General features: G+C 48.3%; 1 protein-coding gene and 1 long non-coding RNA gene across 3 annotated transcripts in view; both read left to right on the top strand.

The window, feature by feature from the left end:
* Positions 1–7407: 7407 nt before the first annotated feature.
* Positions 7408–15822, top strand: LOC131502827 (uncharacterized). Its single transcript, XR_009257210.1, has 3 exons — positions 7408–7441; positions 12918–13129; positions 15616–15822. It is a non-coding gene; the product is annotated as an uncharacterized LOC131502827 (long non-coding RNA).
* A 769-nt stretch (positions 15823–16591) lies between these two features.
* Positions 16592–22540, top strand: part of TMEM255A (transmembrane protein 255A) — a 56185-nt gene continuing 50236 nt past the window's right edge. The window contains exon 1 of one of the 2 annotated variants that reach the window (XM_058713853.1): positions 16592–16805. In XM_058713853.1, the coding sequence (XP_058569836.1) occupies positions 16748–16805 (58 nt within the window). In that variant the 5' untranslated portion in view covers positions 16592–16747. The remainder of the gene's footprint in view (positions 16806–22540) is intronic. The other variant, XM_058713855.1, reaches the window with a different exon arrangement.

Here is a 22540-nt window from a genome sequence, read left to right as displayed (position 1 = left end):
GCTGAGTGGATGGAGTCACTAATTCCAATAGTCAGTGTCGGATATGGGGGTCTTAATGGCTGGGACCACAGCACTGACGTACAGTGATTCACTGTGAGGCACCGATCATTCTCCTCAGGTTTAAGACCAGGCCAAACTGGGATGTTAAATGAAGAAGCAGTGGGGATACTCACCCCTTCACTAATTAGATCTCATATCATAACTTTTAATCCTTCAGGGCCCTGTTTTGAGTTACACTGGCCCATTAACTTTTTAAACTGGGGAATCCATGGCATCTCATTTAGTCAAGCCAATTTATAAGGGCCGAAGACTTTATATAATTTTAATTTATTACTCAATTGGGTCAGAATGTTTGTGCCCCCTGGAGGATAGTTTAGGGTCATGGGTGCAATGACCATGGGAAATTTTGGCAAAATACTAATTCTGATCGTTAAGGTGAGGCATACCTATCTGTCCTTTATTTTATATTCAGTAACTCCCTTAAGATTATAGAGTACCTTGTTTAAGTTTAATGGGTCCCCAGGTATAACTGTAATTTGAGTCCCACTATTGATCAAGTCCATGTAGGTTTGCCAATTGGTGCATTTAAGCAAATGTGGACGTTAATTCAGAACCTGTGTTGTAGAGGCACAAAAGTCAGTCAGTGCCCTTTTGTCTTTTTGCTGTATAAATTCTTTTAGGAAATTTTGGATTTCCAGTAGTATCAAAGTGCGTGCCTTTGTCTTGATTTAAGTTTTTTCCTTGCAACCCTGAGGGGTGAGTTCTTTGTTGCAAAGGAGGCATAGCAGAATGGCATAGCGGGAGAGCACTGGGTCCACAATTCTGGTATGGCCCGACTTTTTTCCCCACAAGGGCTTTCCTTTTCCCCCCTATTTTTCTCTCTGTAAAAATTCTCTCACAGTAATTTAGATTTCCAGCCAAGCAAAGCCTCCAATTTTAGTTTCTGTTTCTGTCCAATCACCCGTGATATGGACCTTCTTGGTGGTTAGGGGGAAAGGTTCAGGGGCCCTGGGGCCTGCCTCATGGGCAGCTGTCTCTTCCTCCAGGGGATGCCAGTCAATCTTTCCAGGGTTGAGGTCCACAACCAATAAAATCATTCTGTCTGTGACCTGAATGGGATCCATCAAGTCCCATGACTGCAAGATTAGCCCTTGGGCCTCCTGGTGGGCGGCAGGGCTAGGCAAAGCTCAGGCACACTGGCTAGGGATTGTGCATGGGGAAAGCAATTAAGTACAAAATACTCCTTCCCATTTGTAAAAGTCATCAGTACCTGGGCCGTGGGTCACCATAGATGTGCACCTCGGTATCTTTGGGGGGGTCAGGAGATCACATGCTACAGTAGCAAGGGAGGTAGCAGCACAGGAGACAGAAGCAAAGATACTACCCTTGTCTAAACAACAATGACTATTAGGCAACCGGGGTGCCATGCTTAGTTCTCCCCAGGACGGCAGTCTCCTTCCTTTCCACATACCTCACAGAGAGGTGTCCCCAGGCCCATCCTGGCAGCGCGCAATCATAAACAGGTTTGCACGGCTGCCCAAGCAGCCGGTGACAATAACCAGGCTAGACACAGTAACCAGAGAGCGATAGCTCCACTCTTGGTAGTCAAGTGCCAAGTGATTAGGATACTGTGTGTGCTGTCTTCACAGGCAGGAGGCCCAGCGCCCACCTGCCAAACCCAGACCAAACCCAATGACATGTCAATTAGCAACAATTCTTGTTGTGAGGATTAGAGCATTTAAACTCTTTTAATGCTTATTTATTTTGAGAGAGTGAGAGAGCATGAGAGCGTGCACAAACGGGGGAGGGGCAGAGAGAAGGAGACACAGAATCCCAAGCAGGCTCCACACCATCAGTAGAGCCCGATGCAGGGCTCGAACCCATGAACTGTGAGATCATGACCTGAGCCGAGATCGAGAGTCAGACGCTTAACCCCCTGAGCCACCCAGGTGCCCCAGGATTAGAACATTTAGAGTAAGAGCTACCAATACGTGGCAAAGACCACACAGTGCCCTGTAAGCCAAAGAGCAAGTCCATTAGCAATTGACAACTCTGTTCCAGACAGCATCCGCCATATCATGGAATCTGTTAATTAGCCATAAGCAGTGAATTAAAACTAACCAGGTGTCCTTGGTCATGGTTGGTCTATCCTCTTCATGATGCCAATTGTTTTGATCACCTCTTCTTTACCCTACTGATGAGGGAGGGATTCCTCCCTAGAATTATGGGGATGACTGAACACCCAACACCCAACACTGGACACATGAGCTTGGCAGCAGTTTATTAGTCGCATATACTGACAGCCTGAGGGAGGAGGAGGACACTGCATGTCACATAGAGCCACAGGCGGTTTGCACTTGGGATCGGGATGTACAACCAAGCGTTGTGAAGGGCAGGCTTTGTAGTATCAAGAAGATGGGGTGATCCCTGGTTCCCATAAGAGGATGTGATTGGCTTGTTGAAGTAATTCTATGGGCTGGCAGGGAACAGAAACCCACTACTCAGGGATAAGCAGGAACGGTGTCTGGTGTCCGTGATAAGGAGGGTTGTTCGGCGAGGGGACCTTATCCATGGAAGCAGAGCAGGGGAGGAGAATTTGCAGTTAGGCCACTGGAGGCCTTCCCAATTTTACCAGATGTCAAAGCAACATGTAATATTAATTTTAGACTGTGTGCCACATTCCTTTTTTCCCTTTCTGACTCAAAAGACAACTGCATAAAACAATCATGATAAATCTGTGTACGTGGACATACAGCATAAAGATGTAACTTGTATGATAATAACAGCACAAAGGACGGAGGAGGGAATGGAGCTATCTTGGAGCATAGTTCTTACATAATATTGGTATTAATTTCAACTTGATTTTTATAGGTGAATGTATTAATTGCAGTCCTCAGGGAGACCACTAAGAAAATAACTGAAAATACGGTAAAAGAAATGATAAGGTAATCAAAATGGTAGACCAGAAAATAATGCATTTAATACCAAATAAGGCAGTAGTGGAGGATTTGATGAACACAAAAGACATGAAATAGAAAAAAACAAATAGCAAAAGAGCAGACATAAAATTTACCTTTTTGGTAATTAAGTTAAATCCAAATAGATTAAACACTACTATCAAAGGGCAGAGATGGGAAGAATGGATAAAAAAGCATGATCCAATTATATGCTGTCTACAGGAGACGTGCTTTGGATTCAAAGATACAATTAAGTTGAAAGTAAAAGGATGGAAAAGATGTATCATGAAAACGGTAACCAGAAGAGAGTTGGAATGGATGCACTAATACCAGACAAATTAGACTTTAAGACAGAAGTTGTTAGTAGAGGCAAGGAGGAAGATTTTATAATAACAGCGAGGTCAGCAATTCATGGGAATACAACAATTATAAATATATACACACCTAAAAACAGCCCAGCCCCATATGTGTGAAGCAAACTCTGTCAGAATTGCAAGGAGAAATAGACAATTCAACAACAATAGTTGGGGACGTTACCGCCAACATTATAGAGATTTTTTTTTAAAGAAGTGCTATAAACAATTGCATGCCAACAAAATTAGACAAACCAGATGAAATGGAGAAATTTGTAGGAAGACACAAGCTGCCAACGCTGACTGAAGGGGAAATAGAAAGTCTGAAAAGACAGGTACAAGCGAAAACATAGAATCAGTGGTCAAAATTCCCACCAAAACAAAGCCCAGGACCAGAAAGCTTCGCTGGTGAATTCAACCAAAAGTTTAAAGAAGAATTAACACAATCCTCTTCTCAAGCCAGAAACCTAGAAACCTTCCTTGATTCTTCCCTTTCCATCACCCCTCCTCCAAGTCTCCCAAGTGCTTAGCACAATGCTTGGCACACAGTAGGCATGTATTCATCTATTCGATGAATACTGAGCTACCACGTTCCAGGTACGGTTCTAGGCATTGAACCTACAGCAGTGAACAAAATAAGTCCCTGACTTCATGGGCCTTACATCGTAGAGAATGGATGAAGGAGTCAATCTTGTAAAACTTAAATCAGGCACCACTTCCCCCATCTCTCCTGCCTGGGTTAGGAAACCCTTCCCAGTCCTTTCTCAGAATCCAGCATACACTTTTACCACTGCGTTTAGTTTTCTGTGCTGAAATTATCTTTTCTTTCTTTCTTTCTTTCTTTCTTTCTTTCTTTCTTTCTTTCTTTCTTTCTTTCTTCCTCTTTCTTTCTTTCTTTCTTTCTTTCTTTCTTTCTTTCTTTCTTTCTTTCTTTCTTTCTTTTTCTTTCTTTCTCTTCCTTTCCAAATCTCTCCCCCCCCACTTAGTTGTGACCTTCTTGAGAGCAGGATCTGAATTTTAATTATTTCTAGCATCTGGCGCATAGCAAGTATTCAACGATGGTTTGTTCTGCGCTATTCAAAGCGTCTTCTAACTTTGGATACCATCTCCACCTCCAGACATCGCCAAACACATACCAACTTAATGTGTCCAGGAACACTAGGCAGTGTTTTGTTTCTCCTGGATCCCAGATTCATTTCACACGTGGGGCCCCCGGGGCACGCCTCAGGCAAAGCTTAGGAGTCTTTTTTTTTTTTTTTAAGAGCAGAAATCCTTGTTTTATTTTTTTTGGCTTCCCCCTTTTTTATTTGAGATGCCCGTCTCTCTGTCCCTCTCTCATTTAATCACCTGCACACACACAGGAGTGTCCACTCCCCACCCTGTACATTGTCGCACTGGGGAAATCCTTCCCCAGGGCCAAGAGACGGAGGAGACACGATGGCAGGTGCACTGACCTACCACGAGGGCAGCTTTTAAAAAAACAATTTTTAATGTTCATTTATTCGTGGGAGAGAGAGACAGACAGAGAGACAGAGAGAGAGGGAGAGAGAGAGAACGAGTGGGGGAGGCGGGAGGGACAGAGAGAGGAGAGAGAGAGAATCCCAAGCAGGCTTCATGCTGCCAGCACAGAGCCCGATGCTCAGCTCAAACTCACAAACCGTGGGAACATGACCTGAGCCGAGATCAAGAGTCAGACGCTCAACCTACTGAGCCACCCAGGCGCCCCAATGAGGGCAGCTTTTTACCCCAAACGTGGTGGCAGGGAGGTGGCGCTGACAGTGGCTGTATTTTTCCCACTGCTTCTCCCTTGACCTCTTCCGTTTCCCGTTTCTCGCTCTTCCATCAGGGCCTGGGAGTCATGAAGTAACTCCGTTCAGCTGCCCACCGAGAAGAGATGGCTCAGCCCTTTGTCTGAGCTTAGAGAGGGAGGCTGGGGCACCGTCCTTTGGATCCTTTTGGTCCTGAAGGGTCACCCTTTCCAATGTAAGCTGGGACTTCCATGTTTCCAAGCACTGCCCTGGGTCGGATCCCCGTGGCGATGCTGCAATACGCTTTGCAGGGGTTTCGTGGACGATTTTCAAGCTCGGGAACAAAGATCCACAAGCAATTGTGCCTGGCTCACCCAGCCTATCCCTACCACTGGGAAAACACCTCACATCACACATCCTGTTGAGGGAGGCCGGGTGCCCATCAGCTTGGGTGTAAAACGCATTGGGTCATTTGTGGCGGCCGTGGGGACCGTGGCGTGACTGTGGCGGCCACCTCGGGCTCTGATTTCCTTACCTGTTAGAGAACGTAATACTGACTAGGGAATTTTCGCAGGCCGGTATAATAACCCCTGTGCTTCTGATGGAAAAGTAGGCCAAGAAGGGTTAATTAGACCAGGGGACTCCAGTCATTTTGTGAGGAGAGGCCATTTTTCATTCCATTGAAGCCTTGAGAACACCTCTGGGAGGGAGGGGGAGCGGAAGGTGGCGGGGAGAGGTGCTTGTGCGTCGGTGTGAGTGTGTTGGAGGAGGCTGTCAGTGAAGGCCTTGAAGCCGGGGAGGGGCGGCTAAGAATGATGGGTCTGAGGGACTCCGGGAATGGGTACTCATGATAGGAGGGGGGTTAAAGGAGCAGACCGGAAAGACCCTGGGGGTGAGAGGGAGGCTGACAGTAAAGGTCCTTGGGGTGGGGAGGAGCTGAGGATCTGACAGTGATGACCCCACACAGGAGCCGTAGACGGGCTGCTGGTGTTTGCTGCACTCCGTGACTAGCTCATCCAGTGTCCCACTCGGGGCCCCCTGGGCCAGACTAATAATGTACGTGCCCCACTACAATGCCAACACATCAAACAAGCCACCATTAGAACAGGATCATTTTCCTCCAGGCAGCTGCTTGCTGCAATCATTCTGCTGATTAAATTTCATTCTGGAAAGTACTGCACAGACATTAATCAGGTGTCACAGCCACTCCATCCTATAGAGCCAAAGCCTCTCTGACCTTTAAAAACACACCAAACAGTTGCTAGAACACATCTCCCTAGGGAGGACAGGTCCTCAGGCCGGCCCTCAGAAATACACGCTGTCCTCGCCCCCTTCCAACCCATCTTCTTCTCCCCTGGAGACAGAAAGGGGTAACAGGGACCTTTCTGACATGTTTGCCTGGGGGACTCTGGTCAGTCTTCAGCCTTGGTGGTGCCAGCAACCCCCTACATCTGTGGATTTGAAGTCTAGAAAGGCTTTCCCACCTCAGAATAGCTTCCCCACTGGCCTACTCCACGGCCTGACATTTTCACTGTAAGAAAGCATTCCTTCCAGTTAAAACACCGTCATCTCCAGAAATCCTCTGTTCAAACAAAAACAAAATAAAACTGGTTTATCCGGAAGAAAGAATCCATAAACAATAATGGCACCTTTTATAATCACGGAGCACTTTTTCTTGCTTTCCATGTATTTGGCCATATGCTATCTCATTTCATCATATATCAGCCCGGTAAGGAAGATACTCTTATTATCCCCATTTTGCAGCCGTCAAGATGGAGGCTCCGAGACATTAATTGATTTGGTCGAAGGCCCGGGGCTAGAAAATGGTCTTCTGATGCCGGGCCTTAAGCCCTCTCTCTCACCCTGACACAAATGACTCTTGGCAACTGAGAATTCTAAAAAGAGATGTGTTTTGACGGGGAGTGGGGGGGGGGGGCAATGGTTGAGGTCACCACCAATAGGTCGTCAAAGGAAAAGCCTTCAGGGGCACCCGGGTGGCTCAGTCGGTTAAGCGTCCGACTCTTGGTTTCAGCTCAGGTCATGATCTTAGGGTCATCAGATTGAGTCCCGCGTGGGGTTCCACACTGGGCGTGGAGCGTGCTGGAGATTCTCTCCCTCTTTCTCTCTCTGAAAAAAAGAAAGAAAGAAAAAATAAGGAGCCAGAAGTCATGGTGGGGACAATGAGCACTTGGATAAGAGGAGGCAGATTGGGGGGCAGGGGGTGAGAGGTGCAGAAATCAGCTCGGTCTCCTTCAGTTTGGATGTTAGTATTTGCGCCCCCTGGTTTCTTTCCCTCAAGCCCGTAGGTGGCAAATAAAGTGCCTTATCTCTAGTTGGCCCTTCCTGTCAGAAGTGGAGCGAGGCTGGAAGCAAGTGGAGGACGGTAAGTCATATGTTTCGTTCCCTGGGTTGGGCTGCCCTTGGTGATGGTGATGTGTACCGGCAGTCTGCGGCCGCCCACTCTCTTCAGGCAGGGCTCATTCAAGTCCAGGACATTAGCATTAAGACGGAGCATTATAACACTGTATCAGTAATGTAAGACAGTGCCCTGTCCTTAACGCATAATGTCGTTGAAAATGCAGAGTGTGGCAGACTGCAACTTAATTGGAAAGGATGCCTTGGACCATTCGGGACGCTACAGAACATTTGGCATAGCCATTAAAAACTGTTCTCCAGAGCCCAGGAAACTAATTGCAAATGGTTAGGTAATGCACAGCTGATGGAAATAAGATTTCCCCTGAAATTGATTCCATGGTATATGTACGGGGATGTTTACTGCAGTATTGCTTGTAACCATGAAAAACCAGAACTAAATTAAATGTTCAACCATGGGGGGAGGGGTTGGTTAAATAAGCCTGAGACATTCACACGATGGAACGTTAGGCAGCTTCGGGGAAAAAAATGAGGTAAATCTATGTATACTGACATGGAAACATGCCCATGAAATAGAATTGTTTTTTTTTTTTCTTTTAAAGTAAGTTGCAGAATAAGAGTTATAGTTTGGTTCCATTTTTGCTCACTACCTATGTGTGTAAATGTGTACGTGTGTACTTGTGGGTACTTGTATATGCGTAGGAAAAATGGAGAAGTCTGGGAAAATATACACCAGATTTTTAACAGGTTACCTCTTTTAAAATTTTTTTTTATGTTTATTTATTTTTGAGAGAGAGGGAGAGAGAGAGAGTGAGCAGGGGAGGGGCAGAGAGAGAGGGAGACACAGAATCCGAAACAGGCTCCAGGCTCTGAGCTGTCAGCACAGAGCCCGACGTGGGGCTCGAACTCACAAACCGCGAGATCATGACCTGAGCCGAAGTTGGACACTCAGCCGACTGAGCCACCCAGGCGCCCAGGCATGTTACCTCTTAAGAGTGAAATTGGGAAAAGGGAAAACACTTTCACTTTTTAGTTTATACACTTCCGTGATTGAAATCGAGGCACGTGTTTCATTTCTGCAATTGTTGGCTGTTTGCTAGAGGAAGGCAGGCTTTTTTGGACAACGCTTCCTCATTACAGCAGGATTCTGCGCTCCTGGCAGGGCCGAGAGGCAGGTCTAGAGTTAGGTGCATTTCATCTTCGACAGAACTTACGGCTCCAGCTGAACCGCAAAGCTGTGTTTCTTCTAAACACGAAGACACTAAAATGCAACCTTACCAAAGGAATCCAACCTAATAAACAAAGACGCTCATTTTCTCTCTCTCTTTACTCTTTCCCTCAGATTCCACCCACCCACCCCACCCAGGGCTGAGTTCCTTTTATCTTCCCAGACAGGTCAGTGTCTCAGAAAAGCTGTTCCTTTCAGGCAATCCACAGAGTAGACAGCCCCCTACCGGTGTAATTTCAGGGGCATAGAAAGAGCTGGACCAGAAAGAGTACTTGCCCACCTGCCAGCACCAACAAGCTTTAATCACACAAAGAAAGAGAAGTACAAATTCCCTTGAAAGAGGTGACACATTGCCTGAAACTTGCACTCAGACAAGGAAGACTGAAAGCAGAGCTGTGTGTGTGTGTGTGTGTGAAAGAGAGAGAGAGACAGAGACAGAGATAGAGATAGAGATAGAGAGACAGAGGAAACCAAAGCAAGTGGGTCCCGAGCGGCCCGAAGCACAGGCTACAGGGAAGACAGAGTGCAATTTACGAAGCATTCACATGTTTAATTTGTTTATAAAATACAATTTGGAGGGACGCCTGGGTGGCTCAGTCGACTGAGCATCTGACTCTTGATGTTGGCTCAGGTCACGATCTTGAGGTTGGTGAGTTCGAGCCCGGCGTCTGGCTCTGTGCTGACAGTGCTAAGCCTGCTTGGGATTCTGTCTTTCTCTGTCTCTCTCTGCCTCTCCCCCACTCGTGCTCTCTCTCTCTCTCTCTCTCTCTCAAAAATAAATAAACATTTTTAAAAGGTAGAATTTGGAGGGTTTGGGGGGCTTTTTTTTAATAATACATGCTCACTGGGGCGCCTGGGTGGCTCAGTCGGGTAAGCGTCCGACTTCGGCTCAGGTCATGATCTCATGTTTCGTGGGTTCGAGCCCCGTGTCGGGCTCTGTGCTGACAGCTCAGAGCCTGGAGCCTGCTTCGGATTCTGTGTCTCCCTCTGTTTCTCAGCCTCTCCCCTGCTCGTGCTCTGTCTCTCTCTCTCTCAAAAATAAAATAAACCCTAAAAAAATAATAATACATGCTAACTGAATATATTTGGAAGGTACAGAAAAATATACGAAAGAAGGTAGTCACTTGTAATTCTACTACCCTGCATTGACTACAGTCAATATCTTCACGGTTTTTCCTTCTGGTTATTTTTCTCTACATATATATGCAATTTCAAACAAAATTGGGATCAAACTGTACAGCCTACTTTTTCACTCATCATTATGGATATTTCTATGTCCCTAATATTTGAAAACACAATTTCAATAGCTATACAACATATGCACCTTTTGGCTGTGGTACCTTCTAGTTCATCATACCCTTAATTTGGGACATTTCAGATTTTTTTTCCAATTTTTTCCTTATTATAAATGACATTGCCATGGACATCCTTGCCCATAAATCTTAGTCCAGATTTCTCTTTCCTTAGTACAGATTCCCAGAAGTGGAATTACTGGGTCACAGAGCATAAACATTTTGAAAGGCTCTGTGGAGCAGTTTGAACTGGGAGCAAATCTATTGATTCCCAGAAACTACTGAACACAGAAATCCTCTCCAGTGCAAACCTGAACCAAACAGTTGGACACACACACCCCCGCCCGCGACGATGCCACATCTAATTAGGTGTTTAATGGATGTTTTTTGATGGGGATACAGGGAAAGGATGTACTCAGCTCTGTAATTAATTAGAGGAAGGAAACGGGGCAGTTACTGCTTAACTGAATGCTATTCCGCTATCCCCACCAACCGCCATCTCTGGCAGGTAAACCAGAACATCCAAACTGTGAGACCCACAGAATGATCCCCTGACCCATTCCTGTGGGCTTAAGGCCACTCACTCTCATCTCCTGCCCTTTCCCCACCCTGATTAAAAAGAAATAAATGTGGCGAATTTTTCTGTATGGATTTTCCTTCAATAAATAGTTTACTGTATAAAATATGGTAATTATATTTACTCATTGACAGGTTTTGCTCTAACCTTAACATTTGGTGAATATTAACCTCTGTTAAATTTATTCTAAAATTCAAGCAAGCATTATTTAGCCTTTTTGAGTATCAGGATTTCCCTAGTGTATTCACTGATGCGCGCATTATTGTTCTCTGTCGCTGTTTTATGCCTTCAAATTAGGAACGTGTGAAAATCTGTGGAAAAACAGACTTTGATCTTAGAAAGAAACCCTCCTTTCTGTAGTAAGAAACAGATGTTTTTCTGAGCTTTCCTATCAAGAATTTATTAGAAGCATGTATATATACCTGTAGCATTTGGACGTTTTTGTTAATGTTTCCCAACAATGTGCTTTGAAACCAGAGCCATTTCTCTGTATTCATTTTCACAGAATTCTCCGGACGCTCTTCATCACACATTAGTGATCAGAAATGAGTTGTAATTTCCATTCCTTGCCCATAAGGGCTAAGTAGGTGTCGTAATATAAGTTGAGGGGAGTTTTATTGTGCAAGAATGAGCTACTGTTGGGTTTGATTGATTGAAGACGGACTTTGATGCAGTGTATTTGAAAGCTACTAAATGCAACTTACAAAGCTTAACAAAACACATTTTATTTTGTATTGCAAAAGTTCACTTTCAAAAAGGAGTATTTCATATTCAAAACAAACAAAAGTAGAAGTATGCATGGAGAAAAAAATCAGGAAAAAACCGCATTTCAACCCGTAAATTGTCATCTCTGGGGAGTAGAGTTGCGGGGGAGAGGGTAATTTGCTGCATCATGTGCCTCGGCAGTTTGGAGAATTTGTACAGTGTCAGGTTTTATTCCAGTAAACAGGAAAAAAGCAACATATGAAAAGGGCCATCTATTCAACAGGTGTTTAAGCCCCTACTACATTGGAAGCATAACTAAGTGACCATTATAGAAATTTTGAAAGCTACAAAAAAAGAAGACTGCAACAGAGAACAATAATGACTACAACAATGAAAACAACTAAGCAGTTGGAGATTTCTCGGGTTCTTGTGGACTGTGACGCAGTGTTGCCTGCCTACTGGGACTGCTCTCAGCCTCTGGCTCCTAGATCTGTGGTTCTCACCAGATGCCTAGTGCCCAGCTGACCTCCGATCCCGCTTCCTGACTGGCCCTTCCCCTCACGGGCTGTAACCGGGTGTGTCTTCAAGTGCTAAAACATCTCCTTTGCAAGGTAAAGCCGAGAGAGTGTGAGGATCCAGGCATGTGCTGATATTGGGAAGGGACTTTGCTACAAATACTTTGGAGGACAATTTGGCCATATGTATTAAAAGCCTGAAAAATATGCAGACTTGATGATAAAAATCAGGATAGTGGTTGCTTCTAGGAGGGTTATCGGCCAAGAGCGGGTTCAAGGGAGCCATCCAGGGTGTTGGAAAGGTTCATCATCTTGATCTGGGTGGGGGCTACAAGAGTATGTATGTGAAAATGTATTGCTATGTGTACTTAATACCTGTGTATCTTACTGTATGCATGGTGCTAAAAATATTTTGTTAGGAAATATATATGTGAAAAAAAATTAAAAGGAGCGCCTGGGTGGCTCAGTCGGTTGAGCATCTGACTCTTGATTTAGGTTCAGGTTGTGATCCCAGGGTGGTGGGATTGAGCCCCATGTAGAGCTCTGCACCGACAGCGTAGAGGCTGCTTGGGATTCTCTCTCCTCTCTCTTTCTCTCTGCCCCTCCCCCCCCTACTCCCACTCACTCGCACGCACTTGCTCTGTCTCTCTCTCTCTCCCAAAATAAATAAGTAAACATTAGGAGCATCTGGGTGGCTCAGTTGGATAAGCATCTGGCTTCGGTTCAGGTCATGATCTCGAGGTTTGTGAGTTCAAGCCCGGTGTCGGGCCCTCTGCCGTCAACACAGAGCCTGCTTCAGACAATCTGTCTCCCTCTCTCTCTGCCTCTCCCCTGATCGCTCATTGTCTCTCTCAAAATAAATAAATAAACTTTAAAAAATAAACATAAAACAATTAAAATAACATAAATTTTAAAAAAGAAAATATATATGTGAAACTTTCGAACCAATGATTCTGCTATAACATTATATCCTACAGTAACAAAAATGCAAATGTTTAGTTCATTGTGTTCCTTATAAATGTTAAAAAACTGGAAACCTCTGAAGTATCTGATAGCAGGGAGTGGTGAATAAGTGTTATTCCATTCATTTAAAATCATGTTATCAAAACGTTCTTACCCGTATTGAAAAACACTTTTAGTGTGTGGTAAGTATTGTGTTTGGTCACTAGGATAGGAAGAAATCAATGGCGAAGTAAATACAGGTACCAGCGTTGTTCCCTGGTGCTGTGGTGATTGTCTTGGTACCCAAAGAAAATGACCAGCTGACGATGGGAACCAGTCAAGCTTCGGGGGCGAAATCACAACATCAACCATGGTTCTCCTCAGTGAAGATTCAAGCAGCTGAACGCCAATACCTTAGGCATTGACCTAAGGTAGTCTGGTGGGTCCAACTGCAACTTCAGTTAAGGACGTTTGGACTCTTTGAGGTTCTCCATTATTTCGAAGCTTCTCTCTACCCTTAGTCAACTCAAGTCTGGGAGCTGAGTGGTGGGTGGTGATAATCAGGGTGGAGAGAGAATGGCTGGGATGTATCTATGTCTGTGTGCATTTGCGAATACTTGTGTGGCCACCATTCCAAGTACGCGTGAATGCATTTATGTGTATGTAGCTGTGTGCACGTGACTCCTCTAGTTCACGTTCCCCAAATATGGAATCAGGAAGGCCCTACAGTAATTTAGTGAAACTGATCATCAAAATAAGGAGGTGATAGAGTAATACGGCTATTCCCAGGGTAAATGTGTTAGAGACACAGAACCATCTGGTATTCTTCTAGTGGTCCAAAGGCTCCTGGGGAACGCTCTCACCATTGGTTTGAAGAAGATGGAAATAAGCAGGCTGCAGCCCCATCGGCAAACGTTTCCTCATGCTATGAAACAGTTTGCAACCTAGGGCAACTGTACGCTTGATCAAGCTTGCAATGAAAAGGATTTATTTTAAACCATTTTAATGATCTCTTGTTTATCAGAAGCTAACCAAGCAGTTTTATGGTAGCCTTCGCTGCCATGAGAGACCCGTTCCTTCATCTAGGTGGCTTTCCTATTGGTAAATTTTACTGTGAGCCTCTTACTGTATAAAATCTACACGTGTTTTGACATGAGAAAAATCAGGATGGAGCCCATGCAAAATTGCCTCTTGCTTTTTAATTGCCCAGCTCATTCTGAGTAAAATAAACTTTTTTCTTTTTTTGGCGGAAAGGGGGTCTTTGTGCCAGGCTTGGTTGAAATGCGGGTTGCTTTTTTTCTTTTCCAAGCTCCCATTCTAGTCCCTCCCCTTATCCCAGATCCTCTGTCCAAATAAGCACACCATCTCCAGGGACAAGACCGCTACTGCTCTCTGAGCTGTGGCGGCTGCCGTTGTCACTGCTACTGGTCTCAAAGTCATCTTTAACTTGACTGAGAGCCTGCTGTGTTCCAAGTCCCATAAGGTTCCCCAAGAGACCGTATGAAGGAAATACACAGTGTGCAAGTTCTTTTAAGTAGCTACCTCCTCTAGTACTTTTTAAAATAGCTTTTAATTTTCACGCAGGCTTCGGGAATACAGATGTGGATAAAGCAAGCTCCCCCGCCTTAAGGGTACCTCACTCATTTCTGGCTTTGATTATAAAGGTCAGTCAATGGGCAGTGCACTAAAGTGAAAAGGCCTCAGTCTGTCCATCGAAACCAGCAAGGTGACAAGTTTCTACTTGGCTTCTTTAGGGATCTCCAGCCGTGTGGTTGCCATAGGGGAGCCAAAATCTCTAGAGAATGTGCAAAGCCGTCTTTTCCAGCCCGTATAAACCCTCTTTTCTTCAAGGCTACTTTCACAGAAACAAAATCAGTTAGTTATGAAGCACTCCTGAGAAACCAAGGCTGGTTGCAGGAGACCTTCGCATGTAATGTATGAGATATTTAGAGCGAAGGGGGTTGGGAGAGGTAAGTAAACACAACTGAGGACAAACACGGCAAGAGTATAAACACAGGGCTTCTCCTCTCTCTGCCTTTGTGGAGCATATGGAGATTGACACAAGCCAAGCATGCCTAAGACACACACCTCTACACCAGTGGGCATCTTGTCTCTATCTGGGACATATCTCACACATTTCTAAACCACATCTATAGCCTAAGGCTGCTAATAATACCTGACACAGCATTCAGCCTGGCCCCTGGGGTGCCCAAGTTCTTTACAAAGGGCTTCCTTTTTAACCTTCAGGAAGTGTCTTTTCTTCCTTTGGAAGACGGGAAAGGGCAAGGGCCCTTGGTTCCATTTGGTGGATAAGGAAAGAAGGCCTCGCAGTGGATTAGCAAGCCAGAGCTGGAAAGAACCAAGTTCTCGTCTTCATCCCATCTCTCAGGAAGAGTTTTTTACTTGTTTGTTTGTTTGTTTGTTTGTTTGTTTTGGTGGGAGGACCTGGAAAGAGTGTTGTCACAATCATCAGGCGAGGTGGTTGGAAGGAGGCCTGGCGATCAGAACCTGGGAGCTCTCACGGGGACAGAATGGATGCCTTCAAATGGGAAAACAGATAAATTCCATAAGAGGCCAGACCCACGGGGGCCTACTTGCCACTGTTATCGTCTTCTTCACTTTCTGGCCTCATTCTGTTCTGCTGCTGTTTCAAGACCTCAAAACCGCCCTCTGGGCTGACAACATAGTGACTGGGGTCTAGTGGGGTCTGGAAGGACTGGTTGGGAAGGACTCTGCTGTCCTCCAAGATCAGGGCCATTCACACTTCACTCTCAGTTTCCCTTAGCAATCCCCCCAGTGGATTCTGGCAGGCATGGCTTGTTCATTCTTTCCACAGTTCCTTGTGTTTTCATCCTGTTGCCCTTCTTAGGGCTAATGAGTTACTTAGGTTTCCAATATGCTATATAGAGTAATATTTCTTTTCAGCTGCCACCACAGGAAGAGCACTAACCTGGGAGTCCAACAGATCTATGTTCAAATCCCACCTCTGCCACTTACTGGCCTAGTGGCTGCAGGAAGTGTTCATCCCTTCTCGGAGATGCAGTTTCTTCATCTGTAGAATGGAAGTATCGATACTTCCTCTTCCTGCCTTGCATGGCTCTTGTGATAAGAAAATGAGATCATCTACATAAAAGCATCTTGACCAGAAGCACAAACCGGGGTGGTGCTGATGCCGAGTCATATTTGCTTTAGCTGAAACTCCTTCTAGCTCTTAGGGGGCTGTTGGTTCTAGAATTCTCAGATCTGGTGAATAAGGCTGTGTTCCCTCTCTCCATCTCTGCATAATTTTATACACGCTGGTCACATCCCTTCCCAGCCTTCATCTTTCTAGACTAAAGAGTCTGCGTTTGTTTAATCTATCTTCATATGGCAGCCCCCTCTACCCTCCCCCATCCCCTTGATTGTAGAGTGGCCCTTCTCTGGATCATCTCCAGCTCCATTATGTCATTCTGGAAGCACTAAGACCAAACCTGCACAAATGTGTGTGTGTGTGTGTGTGCGCGCGCGCGCGAGCGCGTGAATGTGTGTGTGTGTGTGTGTGTGTGTGTGTGCGTGTATTCATCAGCCCTGAACCTCTGACTCTGCCCCCTCCCCAGTTATAAATCCTAGAACAGGATGCTTGCCCAAGACCCTCTCTCCAAACTACAGAGAAGGCCGGTTGGCCCCAGGCTGTAGCCTCCCCCTCTTTCTCTGCGCAGCCCTGGCCCCAAGGGGCTAAAACGGCTCCCTGTCTGGCTTGGGAGGCTGGGAGGTGGATAACTAGGATGGGGGGGCCGAGGGGGAGGGGTGGGGGGGTCTTGCGCAAGCGCACGCCGCTGCTCGGACCGCCAATGCTGCTGCCTCCCGGAGCAGAGGGAGGCAGAAGAGGAGGGAGGGAGAAGAGGGGAAGGGAGGGGGAGGCGGCACTTGGGCTGCAGCTCGCAACCAGAGGCAGTCTCTCTCTGCTCTCTGGAGGGACGGGGAGCGGCAGCCGCGGAGTAGGATGCTCTGCGGGGCGCCCTGAGCCGGGGGCGCGTGAAGCAGCTTCGGGGGCCGGGGCCACAGGGCAGCTTTCACCATGCATCAGTCCCTGACTCAGCAGCGGTCCAGCGACATGTCCCTGCCCGATTCCATGGGTAAGTCCAGCCGCCCTTCCTAGGGGCGGCGGCAGCTTGGGGTGAGTGCGCTGCCCTCTGGACCACAAGCGCCCCGGCCGCCCCCGAGAGCCGGGGAGCGGGAAGCGGGGCCAGGTAGGGGGTCCGAGCTCCCCTGCGTCTGGGTCGCCGACCAGAGCCCCAGGGGAGCGGCCCAGCGGGGGCGGGGGCGACGCGCGGAGACTGGAGCGCCAAGCTTGCGTCGGAGTATCCCTGCCCCGGAGTGCGGGTGTGTGCGTGTTTGTGTGCGGGCGCCGACAGACTTGCAGCTGGTGGTAAATTCCAGCTGTCTGGAGACCCAAACACTTCCCCGCAACCTGCGCCCTCGCTTTCCATTCGACGCTCCCTCTTTGCAAAGTCCCCGTCACTTCTAAGAGCTCACGACTAACGACAATTAGGAGAAGCAGAGTCCTCGCCCCCTCCCAACTCTGTCGAAGCTGCCCAGAAATTCAGAGCTGCAGTGGTGGTGGTGGGGACAGATTTGCACCTCGCTGGTGGGGGGGTTTGCGCAACCCTGGGGGATGGGCGGGGGGGGGGGAGGGGGGTTCGCGGGAGGGGAATTCCTAAGGAATCACTCAAGACAGCCCAGCCCTGCAGTCAGCAGCGGCAGGATCAACATTCCTTGAATTTGATTCCTGTTCTGCTCCAAATGCACGGAATGTGCGTGAGTGTGAAAAAAGAGGTTGGGGGGGGGGGGGGGAGAGACGAGTGAGAGCGCGAGAAAGAAAGAGCGAGCGCGAGCCCGCGCATCTTCTGAAGTAGCGCTTTCCCTCTCGGGGTGGAGTGGGGGGGGGGGGGGGAGACCCACTAGCCTGATTTGGTTCAACACTTTTCCTCATCAAACCTGGGGGACAGCTCATCAAATCAGGCGCCAACTTGGCTGCCCCTCGAAGCTGCTTTTTGGTAGTTACAAACAAAACACAAACCCAGTCCCCCTCAGCTGTTAGGCACCTTCCCAAGCCCTATGATTTCACTGGGCGGAGAAATTAATTTGGAGCCCAGGAGAACGGGAGGAGATTGGCAAACCATGATCCCACCTAATCTTAAAATTCGCCTCGGGTACACTTTAACATAATCGAATTATCTCTTGCCAACATACTTTGCATTCTGCAAATTTCCTCCGTCCCGAATTCCTGCCATCCAATCTGCTCAGGTCTTCTCCGACGAATTTGCGGGAACATCTCAAAAGGAGGGGGCGGGGAGAAGGTTGAACCCCCTGTGTGAGCTCCTTACTGCCTGCAGAAGGCCCGGTCTCCACAGAATTCGTTCACCGGAGGGACCCCAGAAAGTGTCATCTCCTAGATGGTGAGAAGATTCGTATTTTCAATGGTTTTGCATATGCAGTATGAGAATTTGCTCTTTTTTATTTTTGAGGGTGTAGTCATTTGCAACGTGGTCCAAATGAGGCCAAGGACTTGGGTCCGAATCCAGAACCCAGCAGTACCAGACTCCCCCCAGCTGTCTTTCTAACACGACACACGCACACACACACACACACACACGCACACACACACGCACACGCGCACACACACACACACACACACACGCACGCGCACACAGGCACACAGAATGCACTCCTCACCTTGGCCAGCTGTGGCGCCAGCGCAGCCCCTGGCTCCCCGACGCCAGACTGTTGCGCCAGGGAGGGCTGGGTGGAAGAGTGCGAGGGCCCGCAGCGCCCATTCCCGCAGTGGGCCACAACCACCTGCAAAGCCCGCCCCCGCGTCTGGCCGTCTGCCAGTGGGGGAGTGGGCAGGTTAGGGGCCCAGGGCTTAAAACGTTGCTACTTGGCACATGGCACTGTGGGCTGGGAAACAAGATGAAGAGAGTTCTTTCTTGGGCTCCCGGGGGCCCTCAGCCAATCTTGGCGTTTCCCGAAAGGTCTGCGCAACAAGAAGCTGAGTGGGCTTCTCCCAGCCCAGACTCTACACTGCGGGGAAAAGAATCCTAGATCCCTCATAGACGCGCGAGCCTGCTCCACGCGTCCCGCTTTGTAAAGTCTGCAGACCCAGGGCACTAGCAAATTCCTGAGTCGAGTGGTAACCCTGGATTTCCAGTTTGGACAGGGGAGTCTCCCCGGAGTTCCCTGGCTCGGGTCCCGCACAACCCAGGCCTGAATCAGCGTCTAGGCTATTTAGGAGCTACTCCCACTTAACTCAGCTCTGGCAACGCCACCTTCCCTTGCATGGGGGGTGGGGGGGTGGAAGTGGGGGGGTTGTGTTTCAGCCCCCAAGGGGCAGCATTTCTGAGGGGATTCCCTCTGCAGGCAAGACACAACTGCAGCCCAAACAGTAAAATTTAAGACACACACTGCACCAAGGTGCCTGCATCTACGTTTGCTGGCTGCCTGGGGATGAACGGTTAGTACAAGGCTTGGAGCAGAGCAGGCGCTTGGCAATACGAAGATGGTAATTTGACTCCAGCGCCCCTGCATCCCCTTCCAGCAAACCCCCTTCTCCCTTTTGGCAACACCGCCCCCAGGCGCTAAGGCACCTCTACTACAGCCGGCACTCCTCTCCCAAATAACACATTTGTAATTCACCAGTGACCTGGGACATCTCTGATCAAAGAACTGCCAGAGGCGGGGTGGGGACGGGGGGGGGGGGGACGCAGGATATCAGCACCCTTAAGAAAATGTTTGGGAGATTGGCGGCCTTGAGGCTCTTGCATGGGCAGGCACCTGTTTCCACCGATGTGCAAGGCTGGGACTTCCTGGGACCCTCCCTGTGTGGCAAAACTGACTCAGGTAAGCAAATCCTAACTGGTTCAAAAGATGAGCCTTCCAAATTAGCCAGTCGTCAACAACATGGTGTATAGGACAGACTACTGGGCCCCTGTCCTTGCTGCACGCCGATAGCGATTACACACCCTATAATCAAGGGGGTCATCAAGAGCTCGTACAGGTAAAACAGGAGTAAGCAGAGACAATCATCCCACCTTCTGGCAACCCACATCTTCGTTCCTGTCATATACACAATCTTGGACCTGGATTTGTCATATGACTTGTGTGCCAGACCCCCAATTTACAAGGGTAATCAATTTACCATTGATACATGTATTGAGTAAGGTATACAGGAATTCAGGGACATGAAATAATGAGCGATTAGAATAGAGTGAGCTTGGTAAGAAAACTTTTGGAGGAGGTTAGTTTTGAGCAGGTTTTAGGGGAAGGGAGGGACTCAGATTCAAAGACCGCAGTGCAGGTGGGGGATCTGACCAGGGGGGAAACCAGGCTGTATCTGGAAGGGTGGAGGCAGCAAATAATTGGGCGCTTCTAGAGCTGAGTATCCTGGTCGTCAGGAATCTGGGGTGGAGGTGGGGCACTGCAGAGAGGGAGGGCCGCAGTAGCTCTGCAGGGAAGCTGCTGGGGGCGGAAGGGGGGCAGGCAATGCCCATGACGGGATTTCAGACTCTCCCACTGCTCTTGGTTGCAGGGGTGGTTGTCGTTGTTTAAACAGAAATCTACTGGGCGCCAAGTCGTCGGGCTAGTGAGAGACATTGGGGTTTTGTGACATTAGTTGACCAGAGGCTTAGAGTTCTGGGGACCCGTCAGGTATACCCTAATTTAAAAAATCAATTCTATGAACACAGCTTATATTTATTCACACAATTCCCCGCATGCCTTTTTGATTAGAAGGGAAGACATTCTGATATGTTGCCTCTGGTTTATTCAACAAGTACTGACTGCTCTCTAAGTATCAACCACTACGATAGGCACTGTTTTCTGGTACCTCCTGCTTTATTTAAGTACCTCCTGGTATCCGAAGTTTTTTGATTTGTTGATTAACTAAACAGAGTCGGAATCAGATGTTCCTGTGTTCGCGGGAACATCTAGGGCAGGCCCCAAAACTGTACCCTAATAAGAATAGGGCTTCCTTCTAAAATGAAACAACCACCAGGAATATGTCCTAAACGGAAACAGTTTACCTTTAGTAGCCTGGACCACACGTTCAGAGAACGTTCATCTGCTCTAAGCAGATGTGACTTTTAAGTCAAATTGACACTAAAGATAAATGGAGAGGTGATTCTTCACTTTTCAAAAGCATTCACCCCGCAGTTCCTTATGATGGTCAACTCCCCAAGTACAACTAGAAATAATTTCATCTTCCACAATTATAGTCCTTATAGTGTAAAGTAGGGAGTGACTTGGGGGAGGGTGTGGGGGGGGAGACAGAGAATAGATATTCAACCTAGTGATGAGAGAGTTTTCATGGGACTTTTCAAAACAAATCCTATTTGGAGGCAAGGCCCCTGGAAATCTGTAGGATCTTTGCCTGGGTTTCTCAACCAACTGGATTTTCAATTCAGGTTCTCGAGCAGGAGAAAAAAAAAATACATTTTCAAATGACACCATGTGGTTTGCTGAGTCACTTTTCTGACCTGGCTCCTGTGCTTTTAAGAGCTAGAGTGATATTTGCAAAGGAGACCCAAGAGCTGTGAATAGGATTTAAAGCCACTTGGCAGGGAAGGAGTGGGCAGGCGAGTGATACCAAAAAAATTAGAAAGACCATACACACACTCCCTCAGTTTAGTCTCTAAAGTTATATGTTTTCTGTGTGAGGTGTTGAGACACTTTTCGTGCGTCACAAAGATACCGCTGGCGGCTCCAGATGTTCCCTCAGTGTGTTTTGCTAATTTGAGGCAGGGGAGGGCTCAGATGGGGTGAGCGACAAGAAGGCAGACGGAATGGAAGGCGAGGCAGGTAGGTTTATGTTAGAGCCCCTCGGTTCACCGGGAAGCATCTATCAACAGACTCAAGGACCCTGGTTTAGACACTCATTTAAAGGAACCCCTCGAGATCCAGACGGAGGCTAACTAACCTCCGGGCGAACAGAAAATAAATCCTGCCCCCCTCACCCGCCCCCCCCACCCCCCCCCGCAGTCCGCAGCTCTGCTCTCGGTGTTTCCACCAGTCAGCCCGCCATTTGCATCCCAAATAGCCCTCTCTCACGAAGGGCCCTGATGTCACAGGTGTCCCCAGTGGTCCCTTATGCTCTTCCCCGTGGAGGCTGGACTCGGGCCCCACTGGAGAGGAGCCTTCATCTCCCAAGTCTCCCTGCCTCGCCTCCCAGGGCGAGATCGGGGTGCCTACAAGCGCTCCAGCCCCTTCTACATTGCAATGTGTCTTAGAGCGGGATCGCATTAGAAATGACCCTGATGAGTCACGTCGCTCACTTTCCAGGCTGACGTCAGGGGAGACCGCCGGCCCCTCCCACCTCCCTTGGAGCCCTCGGCGGGGACGGCCCCGGGGAAGACAAGATGGACGGTGGAGCGAACCCGGGGGGGAGGGGCGGGGGGGGGCGCGCTCCGTCCACCCGGGAGGGCGGATCTTCTGGGGGCTGCGCGGGCCCGGCCACAGCCCTGCCCTCTGCCCTCCTGGCCTCGGGGTCTCGCTGCCTGTCTCGCCTCCCTCCCCCATCCTTCCTCCCCGCTCCTCTCCCTCCCAGTGGTGCGGTCTGGGCGGCTTCAGAGGCGGCTGTTGCCCTGAGGCCGAAGTGAGGCCTCCCGGGACGGTGGGGTCCTGGGAGCGGCTTCTGGGGGCCTCTTTGGGCCCCTAAACGCCAGCCAAGCCACATGGGTGGGTGACCCCCATCGTAAGGCTCCCCGCCGCTTCATCCTTCTCACTAGAGAACTGGACGCCCCTACCATTCCCCCCACTTGCTTGGTTTCCCGGAACGCAGAGGTGAGAACTCATCCCCGGTGGTCCCCGTGGGGAG

The sequence above is a fragment of the Neofelis nebulosa genome, chromosome X (genome assembly GCF_028018385.1).
Source record: "Neofelis nebulosa isolate mNeoNeb1 chromosome X, mNeoNeb1.pri, whole genome shotgun sequence".
Lineage (NCBI taxonomy): Eukaryota > Metazoa > Chordata > Mammalia > Carnivora > Felidae > Neofelis > Neofelis nebulosa.
The sequence above is the reverse complement of the archived record's forward strand: the minus strand, read 5'-3'. Positions and strand labels throughout refer to the sequence as shown.